This window comes from Chiloscyllium plagiosum, chromosome 10 (genome assembly GCF_004010195.1).
Source record: "Chiloscyllium plagiosum isolate BGI_BamShark_2017 chromosome 10, ASM401019v2, whole genome shotgun sequence".
In the NCBI taxonomy this organism is placed as follows: domain Eukaryota; kingdom Metazoa; phylum Chordata; class Chondrichthyes; order Orectolobiformes; family Hemiscylliidae; genus Chiloscyllium; species Chiloscyllium plagiosum.
In genome coordinates this window covers 47,679,808-47,703,627 of record NC_057719.1, presented here as the reverse complement: position 1 = coordinate 47,703,627, position 23,820 = coordinate 47,679,808, and the positions used below count along the sequence as shown (strand labels likewise).

Here is a 23,820-nt window from a genome sequence, read left to right as displayed (position 1 = left end):
ACATCCATTGTCATTTCAAATCTTATTTTTGATGTTTAAGATAGGAGGAATATTAAATAGAATCATCAAATGGTTGAAGCACAGAAGGAGGCCATTCAGCCAGTCATGTCCATATCAGTCTCTGCAAGACTAACTTATCATCAGTTATATCATCAGCAAGATCTTGCTTGATTTTGCCTTCATCGCCCTCTGAGGTGGTATATACCAGATACTAACTGCTCACTCCATATAAAAGCTTTTGGCATTGATTTTTTTTTTGCCAATAACCCTAAATCGATGTCTTCTGATTTTTAATCCCTTCTGCTAGAGGGAGTAGTTTTTCCCTATTCACTTTGTCCAGAGTCCTTTTGGTTTTGAAAATCACAATCAAATCTCCTTTCAACCCTCTCTTGAAGGAAAACAGACCCAACTCTTTCAATCAATGCACTTGACTGAAATTCCTCATCCCAAGAAGCATTTTTGTTAATCTGTAACCTGCAACTCCCTAACAGCACTGGGTGTGCCAAGTCTCCATGGTGTGTCACAGTTCAAGATGACAGCATTTTTGGGGCGGCATGGTGGCTCAGTGGTTAGCATGCTGCCTCAACTCCAAGGATCCAGGTTCAATTCTCGCCTCGGGTGACTGTCTGTCTGTGTCCAGTTTGCACATTCTTCCTGTGCCTGTGTGGGTTTTCTCCGGGTGCTCCGGTTTCCCACACTCCAAAGATGTGGGAGGAAAGATGTAGGTTAGGTGGATTGGCTATGCTGAAATTGTCCATGTTCAGGGATGTATAGGCTAGGAGGATTAGCTATGGTCGATGTGGGATTATGGGGTGCTGGGTCTGGGTGGGATATTCTTTGGAGGACTCAGTGGGCCAAAAGGCCTCCTTCCACATTGTAGAGGTTCTTTGATTCAATGACTCTGATTCTTGAGCAGCTAAGGATAGGCAATAATTGCTGACCTAGCCAGTAATGCACATATTTTGTGAATAAATTAAACAAAGCACTTCATGTAATATCAAAAGGGAAAATATGGCAATTCTTCACATGCATATTAATGAGTACAAAGTTATCCTTCAGACGTTCAAAACCTTAAAATAAAATAATGTTTACTTTAGTTGTATATTTGGGTGGGGAGAGTGACACCTGATGTTCAAATAACAATTTAAGGTTTATACATTTATTCTAGATATTGGATCTTCCACCCAATTAGAAGAAATGGATAATGATGATGATGACGATGACAATGCCCGAACTACTGTTGCACAAACTGCACCAACAGTTGTAGGATACTCTGGACCAGTGCCAACACCACAACAAAAACCTTTTCAACCTTGTTCCACTCCCTCTTATCTCCAGCATCGGTTCATGGTAAGCTCAAGTACCATTGCTTTTAATTTTTTTCATATCCTGCCTTAAAGGTGAAATACACAGATAAGTGATCACATTATCTTAGAAATTATTACACTTTATAGATTTTACAAGAAAAGATTGCAAACTTATCTCAAATATTATGCTGAAGTACTTTGAAATTTGATTTATGACAGCAGCTGCTTGCTGAATATTTCAGAAACAGCAATAAAATGAAGGAGCAGTTCATTTGTTTGTGGTGGTGTTGGTTGAAGGAATGTATTTGATCAGGAAACTAGGAGAACTTCTTGCTCTTCTTGGAGTACTGTTACACCAGTGATATCTTTTTTGAAGTGACGTTTTGTCATGACTCAGGTACTGAGGTAGTGTGTTCGAAATCGAGCCTTGTTCCTGAAGTCATCATGAAAGTTAAAGACCTTGAAAAATATGTAAAGTTTCCCCAATTTACCTGACTTTTAAGTCCCAGGTTGGTAGAAAGCCCAGCCCAGATTCTGTACTTAAGTAGAATTACTATTTATTCCAACCGGCTGCTTGTCTTCACAGAATACTACCACCTGCCACCACCCACTCTTCTCCTCTTTCCCCCCCCCCCCCCCCCCAATTTCATCTGTAGCCACTTCAGTTAGTACTTGTACAACCAGTTGAACATCATAATGCTGGCCATGGATGTTGGGTTACTTGTTTTCAAACCATACAGCCATCCTTTACTAACACTGGTTTTAAAACAGTTCTTTCTCATTTCTTGGTCATAGACACCTACAGCATAAGAGACAGGCCCTTCGGCCCAAACTGGTGTATGCCAAACAAAATGTACATCCACGCTAACCCCATTTCCCTGCACTTGGACCATAACCTTGTAAACATTTCCTATCCATGCATTTATCCAAATGCCTTTTAAATGTTGTTAATGTACCCACCTCAACCATTTCTGCTGGCCGCTCATTCTGTATGTGTACCATCCTCTGTGTCAAAAAAAGATTGCCCCTCAGGTTCCCTTTTATACTTTCCCCTCTCACCTTAAACTGATGCCCTCTAGTCCTCAGTTCCCCAACCCTGTGAAAAAGATTGAGTGCATCGTGTTATCCATGCCTCTCATGATCTTATACGTTTCTACAAGATCCCTTTCAGTCTCCTATGCTCTAAAGAAAAATGTTCTAGCTTGTCCAACCACTTCCTATAACTCAGACCATTGAGCCTTGGCAACATCCTTGTAAATTTCCTCTGCACTCTTTCCAGTTAAATAATGTCCTTCTTATAACAGGATGACCAAAACTGAACACAATACTCCAAGTGCATCTTAACTCCAAGGTCCATCTGTTCTGCTATATTCCTTAAGGGCCTGCCATTCGCCAAGAAATTCCTATTTGATTTGACTTCCCAAAATCCAACATCCCACACTAATCTATATTTAACTGCTTTTGCCATTTCTTGGCCCACTTCCCCCATCTGATAAAAGTGCTGCTGCAATTTCTGATAACCTTCCTCACTGTCACAATACCGCCTATTTTAGTGTCATCAGCAAACTTACTAATATACAATTCCTTGTACATTCTCATCCAAATCATGAATATAGATAACAAACAGCAAAAGACTCAGCACTGACCTCTGAGGTACACCACTAGTTACAGGTCTCCAATCCGACAAGGATCCTTCCACTATTCCCCTCTGCTTCCTACCATTAAGCCAATTGTGTATCCAATTTGCCAGCTCTCCCTGGATTCCATACGGTCTAACCTTTCAGAGCAACCTACTATGTGGAACCTTATCAAAGGCCTTACTGAAATCCATATGTCTACCACCCTGTCCTCATCAACCTTCCTGGTCATTTATCAAAGAACTCTAACAAACTTGTGAGGCATGATCTCTCTCCCATGCACAAAGCCAATGCGGATTACTCCTAATCAAACCCTGTCTTCCAAATGCATATATATCTTATCCCTCAGAATTTTTTCAAGTAATTTATCTACAATAGATGTTAGGCTTACTGGTCTGTAGTTCCCATGTTTTTCTTTGAAGCTCTTCTTGAATAAGGGTATGACATTCTGCTACCCTGTAGTCATCCAGGACCTCAGCCATGGCTAACAATGATGCAAAAGTATCAGCCAGGGCCCCCACAGTTTCTTCTCTAGCCTCTTTCACAGTTCTTGGATATATCTGGTCAGGACCAGGAGATTTATCCACCTCCATATATTTCAGTCCACAGCTTTTTAAAAAATAAAGATAACAGTCTGTACACCATAATTTTAAAAATCCCCTAATCATTACTAGACAACAGTTCTAATGCAAATGTTGGGAAATATAAATTAGACAGATATCATGTTTTAGAGTATGATCCCTTTCAATGGGATCAAAGTCAGTTGTCTGAGGTAGACCATGCTTAATGGTGTAGCCGTAAAGATTTGAGAGCTAAAGTCTCATTTGTCTTTCAAATTGTTGCAATCCAGCTTCAAAATTCTAAAACAGTTAAGAGATAATTTTGCAATTGTCTTAACCCCACATGGCCCATAAAGTTTTCTCTGAATAAAGGTTAAATGGTTTTCGTGTAGTTGCTGATTTTTGGACATTGTTATTGTTAAATGTTTGTGTAAAGGTTTTGTAGCTTGGGTGCTGGTTGCAGTTTCTGTGGATAAGTTTGGCGAGTTGGGAAGTTATTTTGCAGATGTTTCATCCCCTTTCTAGGTGATATCCTCAGCTCTGGCATGTGGGTTGTTGATAGGTGGTCTATACCTGACACGGTGGTAGTATTTGACACAACAGTACTAGGCTAAGCCAACCACAGGACAGCCATAGAACTTCTAGAAGCATGGCATTCATCCACAGACTCCATCAATAAACACATTTGACCTAGACCCAATATACCAACCACTACAATGAACAACTGGAAGCAGTGGGAATGAAACCAACTGAATTCCAACTGACACAATACAGCAGCGCTTCACAGGAGGCCCCACAGCACTGAGGATGTCACCCAGATAGGGCTGAAAAATGTGTTGCTGGAAAAGCGCAGCAGGTCAGGCGGCATCAAAGGAGCAGGAGGAATGTCTCCAAACCAACTTCTCAGTTTGGTGAATATACCCACAACAACTGCATTGTTCTTGTTAATTCTCTGCCACAGTGTTCCTTCTTAATAAAAAATTGTATCTGTTTTATTTTTTAGGTGTGGAATTCCATTGGTATTATTCGCTGTTACAGTGATGAGCAAGATAATGCTATAGATGTAGAATTCCACGATACTTCAGTACATCATGCAATACACTTGAGTAATGTTCTGAATCACACCATGGCTGATTTATCACATGAAGCAGTGCTACTAGCGTGTGTAAAAACTGATGAAGTGCCAAGGTAAAAGTATGGGATTTTAAAAATAATACTTGAAGTTTGGTTTGTGCTGTACCACTGAGTGTGTTAAATATTTACAGTCAGTATTTGCCTTCTATGTTAACCAAAACAAAGCCCCATAATTTTATTGACATTTTCCAAAATGCAGTCTGTGGACTGATTGTGGCCCACATGAACTCCTTTTAATTGGTGGGCACAGGCCCTTTTATTTGTAATGGTAGTGGCTTTGACAGGATGCTAAATCTGGTAACGGCCTTTGTGGCATTGTGGTTTGATTCTCAAAATAGTTGAATACAGGAGCAGGATCAGAAGGTGTGCAAAGGTGTGCCAATAACACTTGAAAGTGGTAGAGGCTGGTCCAATTACAACATTTAAAAGGCATCTAGATGGGTATATGAGCAGGAAGGATTTAGAGGGATATGGGTCAAATGCTGGCAAATGGGACTAGATTAATTTGGGATATCAGGTTGGCATGGTTGAGTTGGACCAAAAGGTCCGTTTCCGTGCTCTACATCTCTACGACTCTGTGACTTGTTTCGGATTTGGATTTGTGTAGTGCCCTAAGATGCTTAACAGATTCATAAGAAAAATGGCATTGAATGAAAGTGTACATTGGGTGCCATTGCCAAAATGATAGCTGGAGAAATGGCTTTTAAAGAGGGTCATAAAGGAATCCAGAGATTTGGAGTCTATTTGTCTCAAAGCACAGCCTCCAAAAATGGAGGGGGAAGTGGGAAGCATAGGAGCCTAGTGTTGAGGCCTTGGCTCTTAGGTATTACTGGATCCTGGCTGATGTGTTTGAACTGATGATACCTAAGCATCTTCTGTTAACTGGGGTGAATATTGTGCTTGTCTAACACCGAAAGAGAAAAGGAAAGCAGTGAAGGTGGACAGGGGGAGAGAGACAAATGAAAATCCTGTCGGAGAAAAGAGCAGTACTTCTTCACGGTAGGCATTCCTGGAAGAGAGGTGGCAGTGGGTTAAACACTGGATAAAAGCAAATTACTGTGGATGCTGGAATCTGAAACCAATCAGCTTTGACAAAGGGTCAGTTAGACTTGAAACGTCAGCTCTTTTCTCTCCTTGCAGATGCTGCCAGACCTGCTGAGATTTTCCAGCATTTTCTCTTGGTTTCAGATTCCAGCATCTGCAGTAATTTGCTTTTATTTATTGAATATTGTGCTTTATTTATTTGCAGAATGGGAAATACCACCACCCCATGAAATTTCCAACTGGGTCTGAATTCATATTGAATAATATGTTTAGGAAAGTGGAGCAGATTGAGGAAGGATAGATGTTGTTGGAACCGATGGAAATGACTAGATTTATACCAATCCGAATGTATCTTGCCATGGTGGCTATAAGGGAACCTTGATAGGGAGCGTAAGCAGGCTTTTAAACTGTAACAGGTATCACAGGTGAGCTTGATGTGATCTTGACGCAAGGTCCACTGATGTTCATTTGCAGCAGGACTTGTCGGAAGGTGATTAGGAGCTGAAACTTTGCATACTTAGTCCTCTGGCTGGAGAAAAGGGATTAGACTTACTGTCATGTGGAAATTTACAATTATATTGTGCCATTTCCTCTGCATATTTTTAAAGAGCTGTGAGATAGCTAAACATGGCAGCCAATCTGAACATAGCAAGATGTCATATATATTCACCAAATGAATGATTGATCAGATAATCAGTTTTAATTGTGTTGATTGAGAAAGCATTATTAGTCCTCTGGTTCATATAAAATGATTTGCTGTACCAAAAGATATCACCTCTGACAATGAAAGGTCTCTTCACTGTCCACCTAAATGATATATTTTTAAAATTATAGTGGCTTTTAAAATCAAATGGTTAACCAAGGATTAATGCCTAAGCAAAACTGACATGTTATTGCTGCCACACTGACCGTTCGGTAAACTCTGCACAGACCGGGGATTGAGCTGGGGTGTTCTTAACCTGCATGATTCAGCAATTCACTACCTTAACCTGCTGAACTCTTGGGGAAAGCTAAACGATCTTTATCTGTTCCAATCCGTTCAGCTTATTGAAGTTAAATCTGTATGTTTTCTTTAAATCCCTGCATGAGAAAATATTAAAGTGCTCTTGGGAAAGGAAGTTATTGTGTATATTAAGACACTATGCTTTTCCATCTGTCCATCAGCACACTCCAGTGTATTCACTTCAACTCCAGGGATGCAAACAAAGAATGGATGGTGGATATGCCAAACAATGAAAACATTGAAGCCATTTGTTTAGGTCAAGGCTGGGCTGCTGTTACGACAAATGCTCAAATTGTTCGCATCTTCAGCATTGGTGGTGTACAAAAGGAGCTCTTCAGTCTTATGGGGCCTGTGGTCGCTATGTCAGGTCATGGGGAGCAGCTATTGATTTCTTATCATCGAGGTACATTTTAAAAGTTCTTTCTGAACCATTGTACTTTGTGCTTTATATTGAGTTTATTGTTCTGACCAATTGCATTGAAGCAAGCAGTCCTAAGTCCATAATTGTTTCGTGAAATGAAAAGTAAAGCAACAGCATGCCTTAGATCATATATACTTTAATTTTCTACGCCAGTCATTTGTAAATAAGATTACTCATTTGTGCTATGCTATAACAAACTTTGATATAGATTCTCATCCTGTCCAAACTGGTGGTCATTAGTGTGATGCCATTTTAGGGTATTATAGTGAATCACTCTATAAAATGCATACAAGTTTAAAAAACAGACACAGGCAGGTTCAACCATTTCAAGTTTGCATTCTAGAAGTGTTCTAATTATATTTATTAACCTGTTGCCAAACTCCTTCAATCTCTCTTTTTTTTGTTCACCTAAGTAGTAAAACATTGACATGTATTCTGCCCCCCACTACTTGTAAGTCAAGGCTGTTGAACATTAACATCTACTTTTATTAGGTTTCCTTGCTACCCTGTCAATACAGTGCCTGAGATGTGACACCTGGTGCACCTCATCAGATGCCTTTTAAAAATCCAAATGCAATACGATTACTGTTTATGGATGTAGGTTTGCTTGCTGAGCTGGAAGGTTCATTTTCAGGCGTTTCATCACCATACTAGGTAACATCTTCAGTGAGCCTTTGGATGCTGATGATCCCTGCTTTCTGTTGATATGTTTGGGTTTCTTCGGGTTGGTGATGTCATTTCCTGTGGTGGTGTCATTTCCTGTTCTTTTTCTCAGGGGGTGGTAGATTGGGTCTAAGTCAATGTGTTTGTTGATAGATTTCTGGTTGGAATGCCATGCTTCTAGGAATTCTCGTGCGTGTCTTCGTTTGGCTTGTCCTAGGATGGATGTGTTGTCCCAGTTGAAGTGGTGTCCTTCCTCATCTTCTCAAAACTCGATTACTGTTTATCTTGCTTGCTACATCCTAGAAAAATAATTTATTTTCAGACAAGATATCCTTTTAATTTTGTTTGACTGCATTCTTTGAATTCCCACCAAAAATCAGAATGCAACAGGTTCTTCTCCTTAAAATTACAAGTGTGAATTAAAAGATAGTTAGAGATGAAAAAGGTCATTGGCTGACATCAGTCTCACGTTTCCCTTCTCATCTGTGGTACTGAGGACCTCAGGTGTAGGCCATGATGAATCACTCACTCAGCACTCCTGGAAGAAGATGGATGCAAATGTTTCAGTTTTGCCTTTTGCTGGCCCCTGTCTTCTGTTGAGGATGGAATATTTATGGATTTGTCTCCTTCTGTCAGTTGCTTAATTGCCCACTACCACTTGACATGGCAGGGCTACAAAACTTAGATCTGATTTGTTGTTTGTGGAATCACTTAACTCTAATAATGCATGCTACGTTTGACATGTAAACTCCTGTGTTGTAACTTCAGACTGATACCTTATTTTAGATACGTCTAGTGCTACTCCTGCATATCCTCCTGAATTCTTTGAACCAGAGTTAATTTCTTGTTCTGGCTTGATGGAATTGTGTATGTTTTTAAATATAATTCTATTCTTCCCTACTCCTCCCTGCTTTCCTACCGTCTGTATTTAATTTGGCCAAGTCCTCATTCTCAGTTGGATCATTTTCTTTCAGTCCATAAAATTGGTTTCAAAACAAATTTTAATTTATGCCTCTAAAATGCCTTTAAATCATTACGAGATCATGATATTCATTGCCAGTTGCTGTTTGAGATGCAGTATAGAGCAAGTAGTTGTTAATAGCTAAAGGGTTCTACATCAGTAACATTGAAATTTACAGATCTGCAGTCTTGATATTGTTCTTCTTTGACCTCTGGCTCATTCATTAAAGTCATAAAGATATAGTGCACGGAAACAGACCCTACGGTCCAACTCGTTCGTGCCGATGAGATATCCTAACCTAATCTAGTCCCATTTGCTAGCACTTGGCCCTTATCCCTCTAAACCCTTTTGTTTGGAGGAATATTATTTGGGAGCAAACGATGCATTTTTCCCAAATTTATTTCTTTTGCAAGTCTTTTCCAAGTCAAAAAAATCCAGGTGATTGACAATGTGCAGTCCACCATATCCAGAATGATGTTGAATTCTTTCTCTCTTTTCCTCTATCCTTATGAGTCCATTATTCTTCAAACTTTCATCCATGACCTGTCATCTCCAGACTTGGTTAATCCAATATGTTTCTATCTGGCGTCAGTTCTTTCATCCTTTTTAGAACAATTTGTATGCCATCCTTCGTCTCACTGGTCTTTCAGCCTGCACATTCTCGCTTCCATTGGCTCCTGGCCTTCCAGTGCCTCCCCAGAGAAAACAAATAGTAAAACTTGAAAATGAGCATCCTGCTTATGCTGGTCCTCCATTTTGACAAGCCAGACCAGGATATCTCTTTTGCAATTTTACTGTTTTTTTTCTTTCTGGGTCAGATTTAAAATTTGCATCCTGATGAAGCACTTTTGCCTGAAACGTCGATTTTTTCCTGCTCCTCGGATGCGGTCTGGTGCTTTTCCAGCGCCACTCTAATCTTGACTCTGATTTCCAGCATCTGCAGTCCTCACTTTTGCCATACTTTAATCCCAACATGGCTTCTTCCTTTCCTCTTTCTGTAAACTCCTGTTTTACAAAGTTACCCATTACCATATTCTCTGCTATCAGTTTCTTGTGTATTAAGAACTCAGACAGAATCCCCTTCCTAATTTCCTCTAAATTTTCTGTTCTCCTTTTGAGCTTTAGCTCGCCCCTTCTAAATGTTGTTCTTGACTTGCCATCCATTTTTTGCTTCTAAATCTTGGAAGCATTTTGCAACATTTTTCGACATAAGAGGTGCTAACTGCATAATGTAAATTGCGTTGGCAAGAATGAACTGTGAAATTAAACAAAGAATTGTAGATGTTGTATACCTGAAACAAAAACAGAACTGCAGGATACACTCAGCATGTGTGGCAGCATCAGTAGAGAGAAAAAGAGAGTTGATGTTTTGAGTGCAGTGATGTTTTGTCAGAACTGAAAATAACTGGGAAAGGGTGGTATTTATGTTAATGATGGCTGGTTGTAGGGGGAGAGAGGAGTGACATGGATAGTTGAAGATGGTGCCCATCAGTAGAGAGAAAAAAGGGAAGCATGCAAAGATATTGCAGATAGTAAGCTGGGGAAGAGGTTTTGTGCTGAATGAGAACTGTAAATCGTTGAAAATGGGAAAGGCTATCCTGGGAGCAACCCATACAGAACAGGCCTTTGGGAGTGTGGTGGTGAGGAACAAACACGGGTGAAAGTGTTCCCACTGAAATAGTTAAACTCTCATGGTTGTGGGTATGTTAGACTCTCAGTTGAGACTTTAGAGCTGTAAGGTACCTAAGTGAAAGATAAATGCGAGGTGCTGCATTTTGGGAAAGCAAATCTTAGCAGGACTTATACACTTAATGGTAAGGTCCTGGGGAGTGTTGCTGAACAAAGAGACCTTGCAGTGCAGGTTCATAGCTCCTTGAAAGTAGAGTCGCAGGTAGATAGGATAGTGAAGAAGGCGTTTGGTATGCTTTCCTTTGTTGGTCAGAGTATTGAATACAGGAGTTGGGAGGTCATGTTGCGGCTGTACAGGACATTGGTTAGGCCACTGTGGTAAATAGGCAAAGTCTTTTCCCTGGGGTTGGGGAGTCCAGAAGTAGAGGGCATAGGTTTAGAGTGAGGGGAGAAAGATATAAAATAGACCTAAGGGGCAACTCTTTCACGCAGAGGGTGGTACGTGTATGGAATGAGCTGCCAGAGGATGTGGTGGAGGCTGGTACAATTGCAACATTTAAGAGGCATTTGGATGGGTATATGAATAGGAAGGGTTTGGAGGGATATGGGCCGGGTGCTGGCAGGTGGGGCTAGATTGGGTTGGGAAATCTGGTCAGCATGGACTGGTTGGACCGAAGGGTCTTGGTTCCATGCTGTACATCTCTATGACTGAGGTTTTGTTCCTCCAGCTTGCATTGAACTTTGCTGGAGCACTGCAGAAATGTTAGCAAGGGAACAGCAGTGGTGTGTTGAAGTGGCAGGCAGTTAGAAGCTCATGTCATTTTTCCAGATAGAGCGGAGGTGTTCAGCAAAGCAATCACCCACTCTGCATTTTGTCTCCCCATTTTAAAGGAATCTGTGTTGTGAGCAGCCAATACAGTAGACTAGATTGAATGAAATGCAGGTAAATTGCTGCTTCATCTGGAAGGTGTCTGGGGCTTGAGATACAGACGAGGTAGCTGCTAAATGTTGTATCTTCTATGATTGCATGGGAAGGTGCTGTTGGGATGTGACTGTTGAGAGTGAAGGAGGGTGTCAGAACAGACAGTAATTTTATTTCCATGTGGAAATATACACAGCCACCTTGTGGATTTAGGAATCCCTTGAAGTTTTAGTAAGTCATTGTTTCAGTGGCATTGTTTTAAAGAAAGACTGATTTTATATGATATGGAGATGTCGGTATTGGACTGGTGTGTACAAAGTTTAAAAAAAATCTCTTGACAGCAGGTTATAGTCCAACAGATTTAATTGGAAGCACTAGATTTCAGGCAACCACGTGATGAAGGAGCAGCACTCTTAAAAACTAGTGCTTCCAATTAAACCTGTTGGACTATAACCTGGTGTTGTGTGATTTTTAATTTTATATAGTACTTTCCATAACTAACTGAAGTCTCAAAGCACTTTATAACCAATGAATAGTTTCACCCACTTAGCTAGATGGTAAATTTCTTTGAAATAACCCTTTCTGAAGGTAAAATTTATTGAAGAAAATTTTAATTTTTTTAAATTTATGACCTTTCTCTCTTCAGGTACTGGTTTTGATGGAGATCAGTGCTTGGGGGTGCAAATAATGGAATTAGGAAGAAGGAAACGGCAGATTCTGCAAGGAACGTCCCTTCCTCTTACCAGGAAGTCTTATCTGATGTGGCAGGGCTTCTCTGCTGAAGGTGATTTTAATATCTACTCTTAATATTCCAAATACTTTAGGATATAGTGTGCAGGCCATGAAGAAGAGAAAGTATAGTTCTTTCATCTGACCTGATGAGTGCAATTTCTTTTCTCAACAATATTCCAGTTCTGTACTACCAATTAAATAAAAGGAGAACTCCTCACCTGGAAATGGTGCATATATGTTAAATGTGCTGCGATATGTTCAAAATGTGTTGATAAATATTATAGATTAGGAAAAAACTGAGGAAATACTGAAATTTTGCAACGGCGCAATGAGCACTGAAAGGGAAAAGAAAAAATGAATTTTTTGAATAAGATTCTTCATTAAAATTATTGAAGAATTATTAATGAAATCCAAGCCTTCCTTGGAAATGTATCGACCTGTGGTGCATCTTTGTTTTAAAAGTTTCTTTTAGCAGTTCTTAAACATATGGCCATATGCTTTTAACTTGTGTTTTCTTAACATTGAATAAAGGCTGCCTCCCTGCATTCCATTGCTGTATTAGATTTTTATTTTACAGCAGCAGGTATCGTATCTTTTTGTTTAAGGTGTAAAATGTTGTAGCAGAACTGCTACATTTCAACTTTAAGAATCTCAATCATACATCTGATTTGAAGTTCCAACTTGATCGTCTTTGTATTATAGTTCGTCTTTTTGAAGTAGAATTTATAAGTTGTTTGTAATCCATTAACAATCCCAGAACAATGCAACTTTCATTAGATATGCAAATCAATTGTCTATTGTTCAATACTTTTTTTTTGGTAGGTACCCCAGTATTTGCAGATTCAGAAGGGATCGTACAAATGCTAAACAGATCTTTAGGGAGCACCTGGATTCCTATTTCGAACACCAGGGATCATTGCAAAGGCAAATCTGACTATTACTGGGTTGTTGGTATCCATGAAAACCCTCAGCAGCTCAGGTAAGGAAAGGATGCAGATGAGCAGATACATATAGTGTACATGATTGTTCTATTAAAATGGAAAAGTGCCCTTGGAGAGAAACCTCAGATAGTAGCAGTTTTGAACTATGGTAAAGATCAAACTCTTAATTGTTCTCTGCATTGCTTTACATCGTAAACTTTAGAGATTGCTCAATTCTTTTTAAACTAAAAGCAGCTACTGCTGCTGTAATTTCAGATGGCTAAGAAAAATGAATTTATAATTCTTTCCCGACCTTTGAACAGTTTTTCTGTTTGGGTGTATTAATATTACAAAATTATCATTGGTGCAAAGCAGAAAAACCTTTGGTTCAGTGGTAAAACTGCGATACTTGCACATTTAGTGTCCAAATATGTTTAAGTTGCAGTTAAATAATTTTGTTTATTTTAAAAATGCATATGTTGTATCTTCACACAGACGATGCAGCACATTTTGCAATGTAGTTTGATCCTGCTTGAAATAACTATGCAGCTTTTCCACTAGAGAAGCATATACACTACTTTTTTAAAGCAATAAATTAATTTCCTTTTATGATTCAGAAACTCCATATTTCGTAACTTACTCTGGTTTCAGCTCTATTAAAATTAAAGTTGCTCATTTCTGAAAAATGGAAAATGCTCTAGAAGCTTTGCAAAGAGAAGCACCTTCTGTACAATACACTTTCTGTTACCCTAACATTGCGTGTGAAATGGAACCATTAATAATCAGTAGGACTATTTCATTACATGTACTGCCATTCTTATGATTATCTGAAAGTGAATACTTTTGTCATATTTTAGTCATTTTGTGGTCCCAGGCTCAATATTGCTACAACCTGAATTAATTTCAAGGAAATAAATTCAACTGATAGACTGACCTGAAGGAATTTTAAAAAGTCTGATCTTGCAATTCAGTTGCCCTCCAATTTTACAATTTTTCAGTAAGTTAAGAATCCGTTATGAAATAGCTTCACAGTTCAAAACAATCTGCACTTTTAAAAAATATGCTAAGCCTTTGTATCATTCATACGAAAGCTCTCAAATGACACAGTTGCTGTAATGCATCACTCTGTTTCCATAACACTGAAATTATGCCCTATTTTATTTATGGAGAACTAGTTGACCTCATGTATTTCTCCATGGCAATATTTTCATTGTTTTGGACCATGCAGTTAAAAGAAACCTTGTTCTGCTTATTGGAAAGCTAATTAGGCAAGATTGATGATGTGATTTAAAATGTCTTACTCCTGAGAACTAAAATATAATTTTATTGTTGACAGATGTATTCCATGTAAAGGCTCTAGATTTCCACCTACACTTCCACGTCCCACTGTAACAATTCTACCATTGAAACTCCCTTATTGTCAAACTAGTTCAGAAAAAGGACAAATGGAGGTATGTGATAGGTGGTATGTTCTTTTGCATTGATGCAGTGCCCTGAAGTAATTCCCAAACATTGCTTTTTCTTTAATTTTAACAAATTTTAACTTGTTGCAAAATTTCAAATATTACACCTCCTTATTTCTTGATTTCAAAATGGATAAAATTAAAGATGAATTATTATTTGCTTTTATGCCATGTTAAAGGAGCCATGTTAAAGAGAATTTGTCATATTGATTCTGATGCAAATTTGTGCATGACTGCTTTATTGAATTGATACAAATTTACCAGTTTAGGGAGAATCTGAAGTACATTTACTGAATTAATTTTGAAAAGCAACTCAAAGAAAGTTGGAGTGGATACCTGCATCTAACTGTTTATGAGTGTATATTTTTAAGCTTTTAGTAGATGGTAGAGTCCTTTCTAAACTGATGTGCACAGAATTGCAAAACTATGGATGTAATATTTCAAAATTACCAATTCATTTATTAACCAACAGTTTTCATTACTGTTGGGTGTCAGGAAGACCTGTCACCATCGAAAGGTTCATGTCATGCATGTTGAAAGTTATACACATGCACACTTTGTGAAACACCCTGTCTTTTTTTTTAAAAAAAAGAAGTGCTTAAATAAGCTCAATAATGTAAGCAAATAAACAGAATGTGCACTGGAAGGTGTACAGTGCATGCACATTTTGTACGTGCTTCATGAGAGCGGCTGGGTGTTGACAGTTCCCTATTTGTTTTATGAAATTGCCTGTGTAGATTTTATTTTTAAAAAAACACCTGGAATATTAGAGAATTTTGAACACTGTGTAATGTTTAAAATATAGTTATAATTGACTTCCAATATGATTTTATGATATTCTTTGGGAGGGGGAGTGGATGGCGCTAATTTACATCAATGTCATTAGGTAAAAGTGATGAGTAAAGAACTTGCTGTAAATTAAAATCAGGTGGATTCTGCTACTGGTGGGCAACAAGCTCTACTAGTTTGCCACTCAAGTGATGTGAGGTGAACATTATTGCCACAGCAGTCCTCAAAGGCCACAATAAAGTGGAGTTGTTATCATGCCTCACTGGGATGGCACACTGGACATCAAGCCCAGCTATTCCAAGAGTTGTCACAGAAGTTTAAAATATGAAAGTGTGCTAAATAGAAGGCTCTGAGTGATTTGATTTACAATCGTAAAGTCTCTTAATTAATTACTGGTTAAAAACCACAGATATAGCAACTGGTGAGGGGAAAATAAATTGGCTTTCTTCAGACATTAGGTTGTTTTTTCACTGGAGAGGGAGCAATGCCATCTCCCTTTCCACATGTTTAAAGGCTTCTGGCCATTTTGTTTATCCCCACAAACTCCTCAGCTACCCAGGGCCAATCTTGTAGTTGTTGGCATCAATGATTAGTTACTACTCCACAGACCAATCAGCTAGTTGTTGCCAGCTGAATCTCACTTTGTACACAACCCCTGGTTCCAGCCCATCCAGATCTAACCTCCCTCCACTGCTTGACCAAAAAGCAGTTTAAAGACCACTTTCATGAGTGCTGGTAGCTGCTTTTAAAAGGTACAGCATTCCCTTTCATAATTTTTACTTTCAAAGGTCCTTTCCTCATTTCAGTTCAAAATACTGAAAAACAAAAAATACTGTTACTTTGTTATCCAAAATCAAATAATACCACTTTGTGTTTACGTTGTTGTCTGTAATCTTGCAAAGCTGCAAAAAGGTGCTGCAGTATAACTTTTAGCACACAATGTAATGGTTAGAAAATGGAGGCACATAATTTAAGACTTGCCTCTCTAAGCAATAATCAATTTCACGAATAAATGGTCTGGCTGGCTTTCATTATATATAAACCAGTTGCTTATTTCAATGCAATAATATAAATAACTTGATCCAAAATATTTGTTGTTTATAGAAAATCTGTTGCAATTTGTTAGTAGTATAATATGGGTCATTTAAATTCTTTCCTATCTTCCCAGGAACATTACTGGCGATCAGTGCTATTTCATAATCACTTTGACTATCTGGCAGAAAATGGTTATGAATTTGATGAAACTGCAAAACACCAGGCACTAAAGGAACAGCAGGAACTACTAATGAAGATGTTTGCTGTGAGTAAATTCTATATAATCTTGAGCAGCTGTTTCTGCAAACATACACATCCTCTCCTTCCTGTCTTTGAAGAGAGAGACAAAGTAAGGGGTTGTGAGTGCAATTACATTTCAAATGTACACTGGTGTTGCTAACATGCTGCCAGCATACTCAACTGGGTAGGCTGTATACCATTTGAACATCCTATTGCTTTTCTTTAAACAATGCAACGTTTGAGCTGCTGATTTAGCTAGTTAAATCAAAATTTGTGTTTATCTGACAGCTGCAGAATATACACAGACACTCTTAATATTAAAGCAATGCTTTGGTTCTTCTGAATATTTTTACCTTTTAATATTTAGTCTTCTTGAAACGGAAACTTCCATCATATATGCTGGTGGTAAATGGAACAGCTTTCTGGAGAATTAAAGCCATTCATTTATTGTTGCATACCGCAGTGGGGACAATCTGTGATTATCATTACATGCTCCTGTTTAATACAATACATGTGTAAAGCATCATCAGGTCTTAAATTTCATGATGTTTGATTTGATCGTCCAGTCATTGAGATGTATGACTTGTGTAACTGGCATTGCACCAACACTGAAATTCATACACAAAGTGTGCTAAGCAGAGCACCAGGTTCCTTCAGTTGTTTGTAGTCAGCAGAGCTGTGTTCAGCTAGCCCATGCTTGTGAAGCCAAGATTAGGAAGTACTTGCTGGACAATCCTGAGGGCACTATTAGCTACACTTACAACTGAACGAAGGTTATTAGTCATATTCATAATTCACCTACATTTGCTAGAAGTGGCATATGATTGTGTGCGGAAGCCAGTTTTTCCAGAGCGTGCTGAAATAAAAATAACAATTGTTAGAAATGTGCTCAAAATGTTTTGTCACAAGTTCATTAGCTGAAAAAGTCCAAAATGTTTGCCGGAACTGCTGAATATTCATGAGAATTTCTTTAGCTCAGATTTCCAATATACATAGCTTATTGTTTTTGTCTGGAAAGTCCTTGCATTTATTTACATAGTGTGCATTGTTAAACTTTTAAAAATATTTTTGAATTAATTTTTATAACAAGACTTATTAAATGAGTATTATCATCACATTTTCGTTGAAGCTCAATTGGAAAGAAAGCTAACATTCTGTTTGTCATTTAGCTGTCGTGCAAGGCAGAACGTGAATTCCGTTGTGAAGAACTCACTGAATTTATGACTCAGAACGTCTTAAATTTGGCTATCAAATATGCTTCACGTTCAAAACATCTAACTCTTGCCCAACGCCTTAGCAACCTCGCACAGGAGAAAGCTACAGCATTATTGACAGTACAAGATGAAGATGACTTTCAAGCTGATCCAAAGGCGAGGTATTGCTTTTTTGTTAATTTGTTATTGCAGTGTATTGTTTGGCTCAGTTGACTAGAATATGGTACTGAATGACACCAACAGCAGTGGTTCACTTCCACTTGCTGTGGTAATTCGTGGAGGCCTGTCTTCTTACTCTGCACTTGATGTAGAGGGGTGCCCATCAAGTTATATATCTGTTGTCTAAATCTAGTGGGGATAGATGCCTTTGGTACTTTGTGGACTATACCTCTTAACTCATTATTACCTATATTTCCATTTAATCATGAGCTATTTGAAAATGTATTTCCATAATTCAAATAATTCTATCCACTGAGATCGTTTTTCACAAGACCATATAACTTGTTTGCATGATATGAAAACAAAACTGCATGCATGACACAAAATAGGGGTATGCTTGTGGTATGCTTCAGGTTGTACTGTGGTTCAATCTGATATATTTCGAACTAGAAGATTTGCAGTTGTGATTTTACTTCATGTGAATACCTTAAAGGTATTTCAGCTTGCCCATACCATTTAATCAGCATTTTGCACTTTGAAACATCTCACCAAAATTTGTGATCAGGTGCTCATGCCTGTTCAAGTTTCATATTTCTCAGTAGTTCTGTTATAATCGATGTTGGTGTTCATAAGCATGTCTCAATGCTATTTTATTGTTTCATCACTTATTCCTACAAATGTGCAACAGTTGAAAGAAGGACTACATTTTATCCTTTCCTTTCTGAAATTTTTAATTTTATTAGTCAGATACTTTATGTTGAACTCTTTTGTGGAGAGATTGAAATCTCAGTCCTGTGGTTTATTTTGAAAATCACTTCAGTGTCCATGACAAGTAATTCAATATCCTCTTCTGAAACATGAACTGAATTTGAGTGGGAAAACCTCTAGGAATAAAATGGCACTTTAGAACTTGGGCTTTTTACACTTTTTTTATTTGATCTTAAATCCAATAAATTACACAGTTGATCAAATGAATTTAATGAGCATTTAACAATTTCATGTTGCTTTCAACTAATTGCAACCAAATGAAGAAGTTGCAAGTAACTTCAGAATCCAACTGCCACATTTTTTTGCATTTGCATTAAAACTTTGTGCACAAAAGTAGGCTTGTTTAATTATTTCAGGATGTAAATGTTAGTGGTCTAAAATTTGCTGGTTATTGAAACTGTCTTTCTCAAGCAGCTATAGAAGAACAGTGACCAAATGGAGTTCACATGTGCAACCTCCAGCTCAAAACTCCATTGAAAAGGAAGAAGGAAGTGAGGAAGATATTCAGAATAATGCAGAAGGAGATGGTAACAATGAATTGGATCCTGAGGAAACAGTTCATGCAAAGAGAAGTAAGTTTGGCTAGATATTCCACTTTCTAAATTTATTTTAGATGACTTTTTACATGTTTAGCATATTTAGAAGTCCAAACCAATTATGAGACCAGATTTTTATTCATTGCTCTGATATGAAATTATTTGAACAAGACTTGAACAAAAATTGTGCTTCAGCTCCTGTAGCTGCATGTCGTCATAGAGATGTACAGCACGGAAACAGACCCTTCGGTCCAACCCGTCCATGCCGACCAGATATCCCAACCCAATCTCGTCCCACTTGCCAGTACCCGGCCCATATCCCTCCAAACCCTTCCTATTCATATACCCATCCAAATGCCTTTTAAATGTTGCAATTGTACCAGCCTCCACCACTTCCTCTGGCAGCTCATTCCATACACGTACCACACTCTGTGTGGAAAAAGTCACCCCTTAGGTCTCTTTTATATCTTTCTCCTCTCGCCCTAAACTTATAACCTCTAGTTCTGGACTCCCTGACCCCAGGGAAAAGACTTTGTCCATTTATCCTATCCATGCCCCTCATGATTTTGTAAACCTCTATAAGGTCACCCTTCAACCTCTGACGCTCCAGGGAAAACAGCCCCAGCCTGTTCAGCCTCTCCCCATAGCTCAAATTCTCCAACTCTGGCAACATCCTTGTAAATCTTTTCTGAGCCCTTTCAAGTTTCACAACATCTTTCCGATAGGAAGGAGACCAGAATTGTACGCAATATTCCAACAGTGGCCTAACCAATGTCCTGTAAAGCCACAACATGACCTCCCAACTCCTGTACTCAATACTCTGACCAATAAAAGAAAGCATACCAAATGCCGCCTTCACTATCCTATCTACCTGCGACTCCACTTTCAAGGAGCTATGAACCTGCACTTTTTGTTCAGCAACACTCCTAGGACCTTACTTAATGGTAAGTGTATAAGTCCTGCTAAGATTTGCTTTCCCAAAATGCAGCATCTCGCAATTATCTGAATTTATCTCCATCTGTCATTTCTCGGCCCTTTGGCCCATCTGGTCAAGATCCTGTTGTAATCTGAGGTAACCTCCTTCACTGTCCACTACACCTCCAATTTTGGTGTCACCTGCAAACTTACTAACTGTACCTCGTATGCTCCCGTCCAAATCATTTATGTAAATGACAAAAAGTAGAGGGCCCAGCACCGATCCTTGTGGCACTTCACTGGTCACAGGCCACCAGTCTGAAAAACAGCCCTCCACCACCACCCTCTGTCTTCTACCTTTTGAGCCAGTTCTGTATCCAAATGGCTACTTGTCCCTATATTGTGATATCTAACCTTGCTAACCAGTCTCCCAGGGGGAACCTTGTCAAACCCCTTACTGAAGTTCATATAGATCACATCTACCGCTCTGCCCTCATCAATCCTCTTTGTTACTTTTTCAAAAAAACTCCAACACTCTTTCGACCTTCCTGCTTAGCAAATCCTGATCCATTTTATATCAGTATTCAGAACTTTGAAGTAAATAGAAGAAAATATTTGTACAAGTAAATACTGATGTGTAATTTTTTACATGTTCCAAAAGTAACTTCTGTTTATTTTTGTGCTGGTAATATGTGTTTGAAGCAAACATATGCAGAAAACCACTTTGTTGTGTTGATTACTTATTGAAAACTGTTCTTCTGTACTGCAGGGTTAAATCCATTTAGTAAAAATCTTGGTCCCGTGGAACAAATAACTCCAAAATCAGGTACTGAGAGTAGTTTGCCATTAGTGTATATTAATTATGCATGTTACTTTGTTGTCTATTTAAAGGTGATAAAATAATATACTGACTTTAGTCTTCATTTAAAAGCCAACATATTGGCATTTAACACGTTTGCACAACTATGCATATTATATCATAGGCATTTGCATTGAATCAGCTGGCTGGTTGTCTAATTGTGAAAATTACGTTAATTACAAACTGAAAGTAGATGCTTAATTCAGGATTGCTTCCTTTTAAATGTGTCACTGCCAAAATGATTGTATCATAAAATCATTGATATAAATTTTAGAATGGAACAGTATTAGTGAAATTGAAAACTAGTATTGGATTTATGATACAGATTCTGATTTTATAACTTTCTTGTCAATAGTAACTCTTACAAACAGTATGCTTGCACGTGCCAATCCATTTAAGGTAAGAAATGATCGTACAGTACTTAAACTCTTTGTGATTATGAAGTTTTATCTGTCCTGTGAACTATTAATTGTTTACATGCATTGGTTTTAGAAGAAAACAATTTGATATCCACAAAGTAATTTGATTTAATGTGTGGCTTTGGTCACACAACTCAATTTGCCCTTCTCGAAAATAAAGCAAAAGGACTCTTTTTTTTTTTTTGCTTTTAAAGGAAGCTTCTCCCTAACAGAAAGAGAGAAGAGAAATAACAAGCTACAGTGATGTTCATTACCGAAGCCCAAATATTTCATACTTTGTTTCTCATTGGAAATTTAGTAGAATAATTTTTCTGTGAACAACCTTCTGCTGAGAACTCTTCCCTTCCCTTTACTTTTCTTTTCTCCAGCAACTTGGTCCTAACAGTATAGTCTTGGTTTATATTCCTAGAGCTATATTCCAAGTGGCATACCTGCTTGTGCATCCATGGCTGGGAGCCATCAGAGGCTCACCTCCCATTTCTGGAATCCATTTACACTTGTTGTTGCCACAGAAATGCAACCAACATCATCAAAGTCCTTTCCCACTCTTGTAATACCCTCTACCTCTTCCATCAGGCAGAAAATACAGAAGCTTGAACACGCACCAACATCCCATCAGATCTTCTCCTCCTCACCCCCATTGACATCTAGGCAGTGCAATGCAGATCTGAACCATCTCATTTGCAAATCTCTCAAAATCTATTTCCTCTTGTTCTTGATCCTTTTATTAGTGGGAGCAGTTTCTCTGTGTTTACCCCCACGTGACCTCTCAGCACTTCTCTTCAACCCTCTCTCCAAAATAAAAAGTTCTAAGCTGTCTGATTTATCTTCCTAAATGGAATTTTTCATCCCTGGAACCATTCTTGTAAAATCACTCTTGACATTCCAGTGGGTTCATATCCCATGTGGCACACTACTCCAACTGAGGTTTAACAAGTGTCTTTTATAATTAAGCATAAACTCTTTGCTCCTTATACTTCGTGCCTATGTTAATATATCCCAGGGTACTATATGCTTTATTGACTGTTCTCTCCAATTGTCCTGCCACCTTCAGTGATAGAGTTATAGAGGTCTGCAGTTCAGTTAAAGCCCTTTGGCCCATCGAATCTGTACCAGCCAAAAACAATCACATCTATTCTAATTCTGTTTTCCAGCACTTGGCCCATAACCTGTGTACATTGGCATTGCAAATATACATTTAGATACTTTACATTTTTTACATTACATTACATGTAATGTAAAATCAGAGCTGAAAAATGTGTCGCTGGAAAAGCGCAGCAGGTCAGGCAGCATCAAAGGAGCAGGAGAATCGACATTTCGGGCATAAGCCTGAAGAAGGGCTTATGCCCGAAATGTCAATTCTCCTGCTCCTTTTATGCTGCCTGACCTGCTGCGCTTTTCCAGCAACACATAGTTTACTATATTTCCAAGTTTCAAATTATCCATGTGCTTTGAACTTGTGGCTCATTAGATTACTACGTATCAAGAAAAGCAAAGCCCCAGTGCTGACCAGTTGGGATGTCCAAAACAAACCTTACTGCAGCCAAAAAAAAGTATCCATTCATCTGTTTCCTATTGCTCAGCTAAGTTTGTATCCACATTGCTTATTTCCCTTTTGTCCCATGAACTAAACCTCTCTCATAAATCTGTAGTTTTTAAATAAATCCACATACATCATATCAGCAACATTAGCTCACTGAATCTTTCTGTTAATTTGTTTTTAAAAAATCCAAGTTAGCTAAATATGACTTTTCTTTTAGAAATTCCTGCTGATTCTCACAATAGAAATCAGCTTTTTCCATGAGACTACTAAATCAATACCGAATAATTGTAGAAGCTTCCATACCAGTGAATTTACTTTTATTAGTTTGTAATTGCTGAACTTATTCTACTTTAAACAAGGGCAAAATGTCTTAAATTTTCCAAAGCTCTTGTACACTCTGAGCCAAGGGAAGAGTGAAAGATTATGACCATTTCACTTCCTTATATGCTTCTCATCTGGTCTCACTGCCTTATCACCCATAGACTATCCAACCATATGATATTGGACCAGAAGGAAGCCATTCACTGAGAGCATGGCTGAACTGATAAACCTCAAATTCGCATTCCTGCTTTATCCCCATAACCCTTGATTTTCTTACTAATTAACTTTCTATCTCAGCCATGACAATACTTAATGACCAGCCTCTGCAGCCACCTATTCTTGACATCTGTAAACTTCTGCTTCTCTTGTCCAAGTCAATAAAATACATTGTAAATAATTGTAGCATTGTAAGTAATAGTTTTAGGTTGCCAACCTGAAAATGCCCTTCAATCCAAATCTGTCACTCCTATTAGGTAGGAGAAAGTGAGGACTGTAGATGCTGGAGATCAGAGCTGAAAATGTGTTGCTGGAAAAGCGCAGCAGGTCAGGCAGCATCCAAGGAACAGGAGAATCGACGTTTTGGGCATAAGCCCTTCTTCAGGAAGAAGGGCTTATGCCCGAAACGT

At 38.4% G+C, this 23,820-nt stretch overlaps 1 protein-coding gene across 2 annotated transcripts in view; it reads left to right on the top strand.

Annotated features, from left to right (window-relative positions):
- Positions 1-22,533, top strand: part of wdhd1 (WD repeat and HMG-box DNA binding protein 1) — a 35,429-nt gene extending 12,896 nt beyond the window's left edge. The window contains exons 10-20 of one of the 2 annotated variants that reach the window (XM_043697705.1): positions 1,169-1,350; positions 4,508-4,692; positions 6,847-7,088; positions 11,928-12,065; positions 12,836-12,992; positions 14,270-14,384; positions 16,354-16,485; positions 17,630-17,835; positions 19,013-19,173; positions 20,822-20,878; positions 21,267-22,533. In XM_043697705.1, coding sequence (XP_043553640.1) covers positions 1,169-1,350; positions 4,508-4,692; positions 6,847-7,088; positions 11,928-12,065; positions 12,836-12,992; positions 14,270-14,384; positions 16,354-16,485; positions 17,630-17,835; positions 19,013-19,173; positions 20,822-20,878; positions 21,267-21,403 — 1,712 coding nt within the window. In that variant the 3' untranslated portion in view covers positions 21,404-22,533. The remainder of the gene's footprint in view (positions 1-1,168; positions 1,351-4,507; positions 4,693-6,846; positions 7,089-11,927; positions 12,066-12,835; positions 12,993-14,269; positions 14,385-16,353; positions 16,486-17,629; positions 17,836-19,012; positions 19,174-20,821; positions 20,879-21,266) is intronic. The other variant, XM_043697706.1, reaches the window with a different exon arrangement.
- The last annotated feature ends 1,287 nt before the right edge of the window (positions 22,534-23,820 follow it).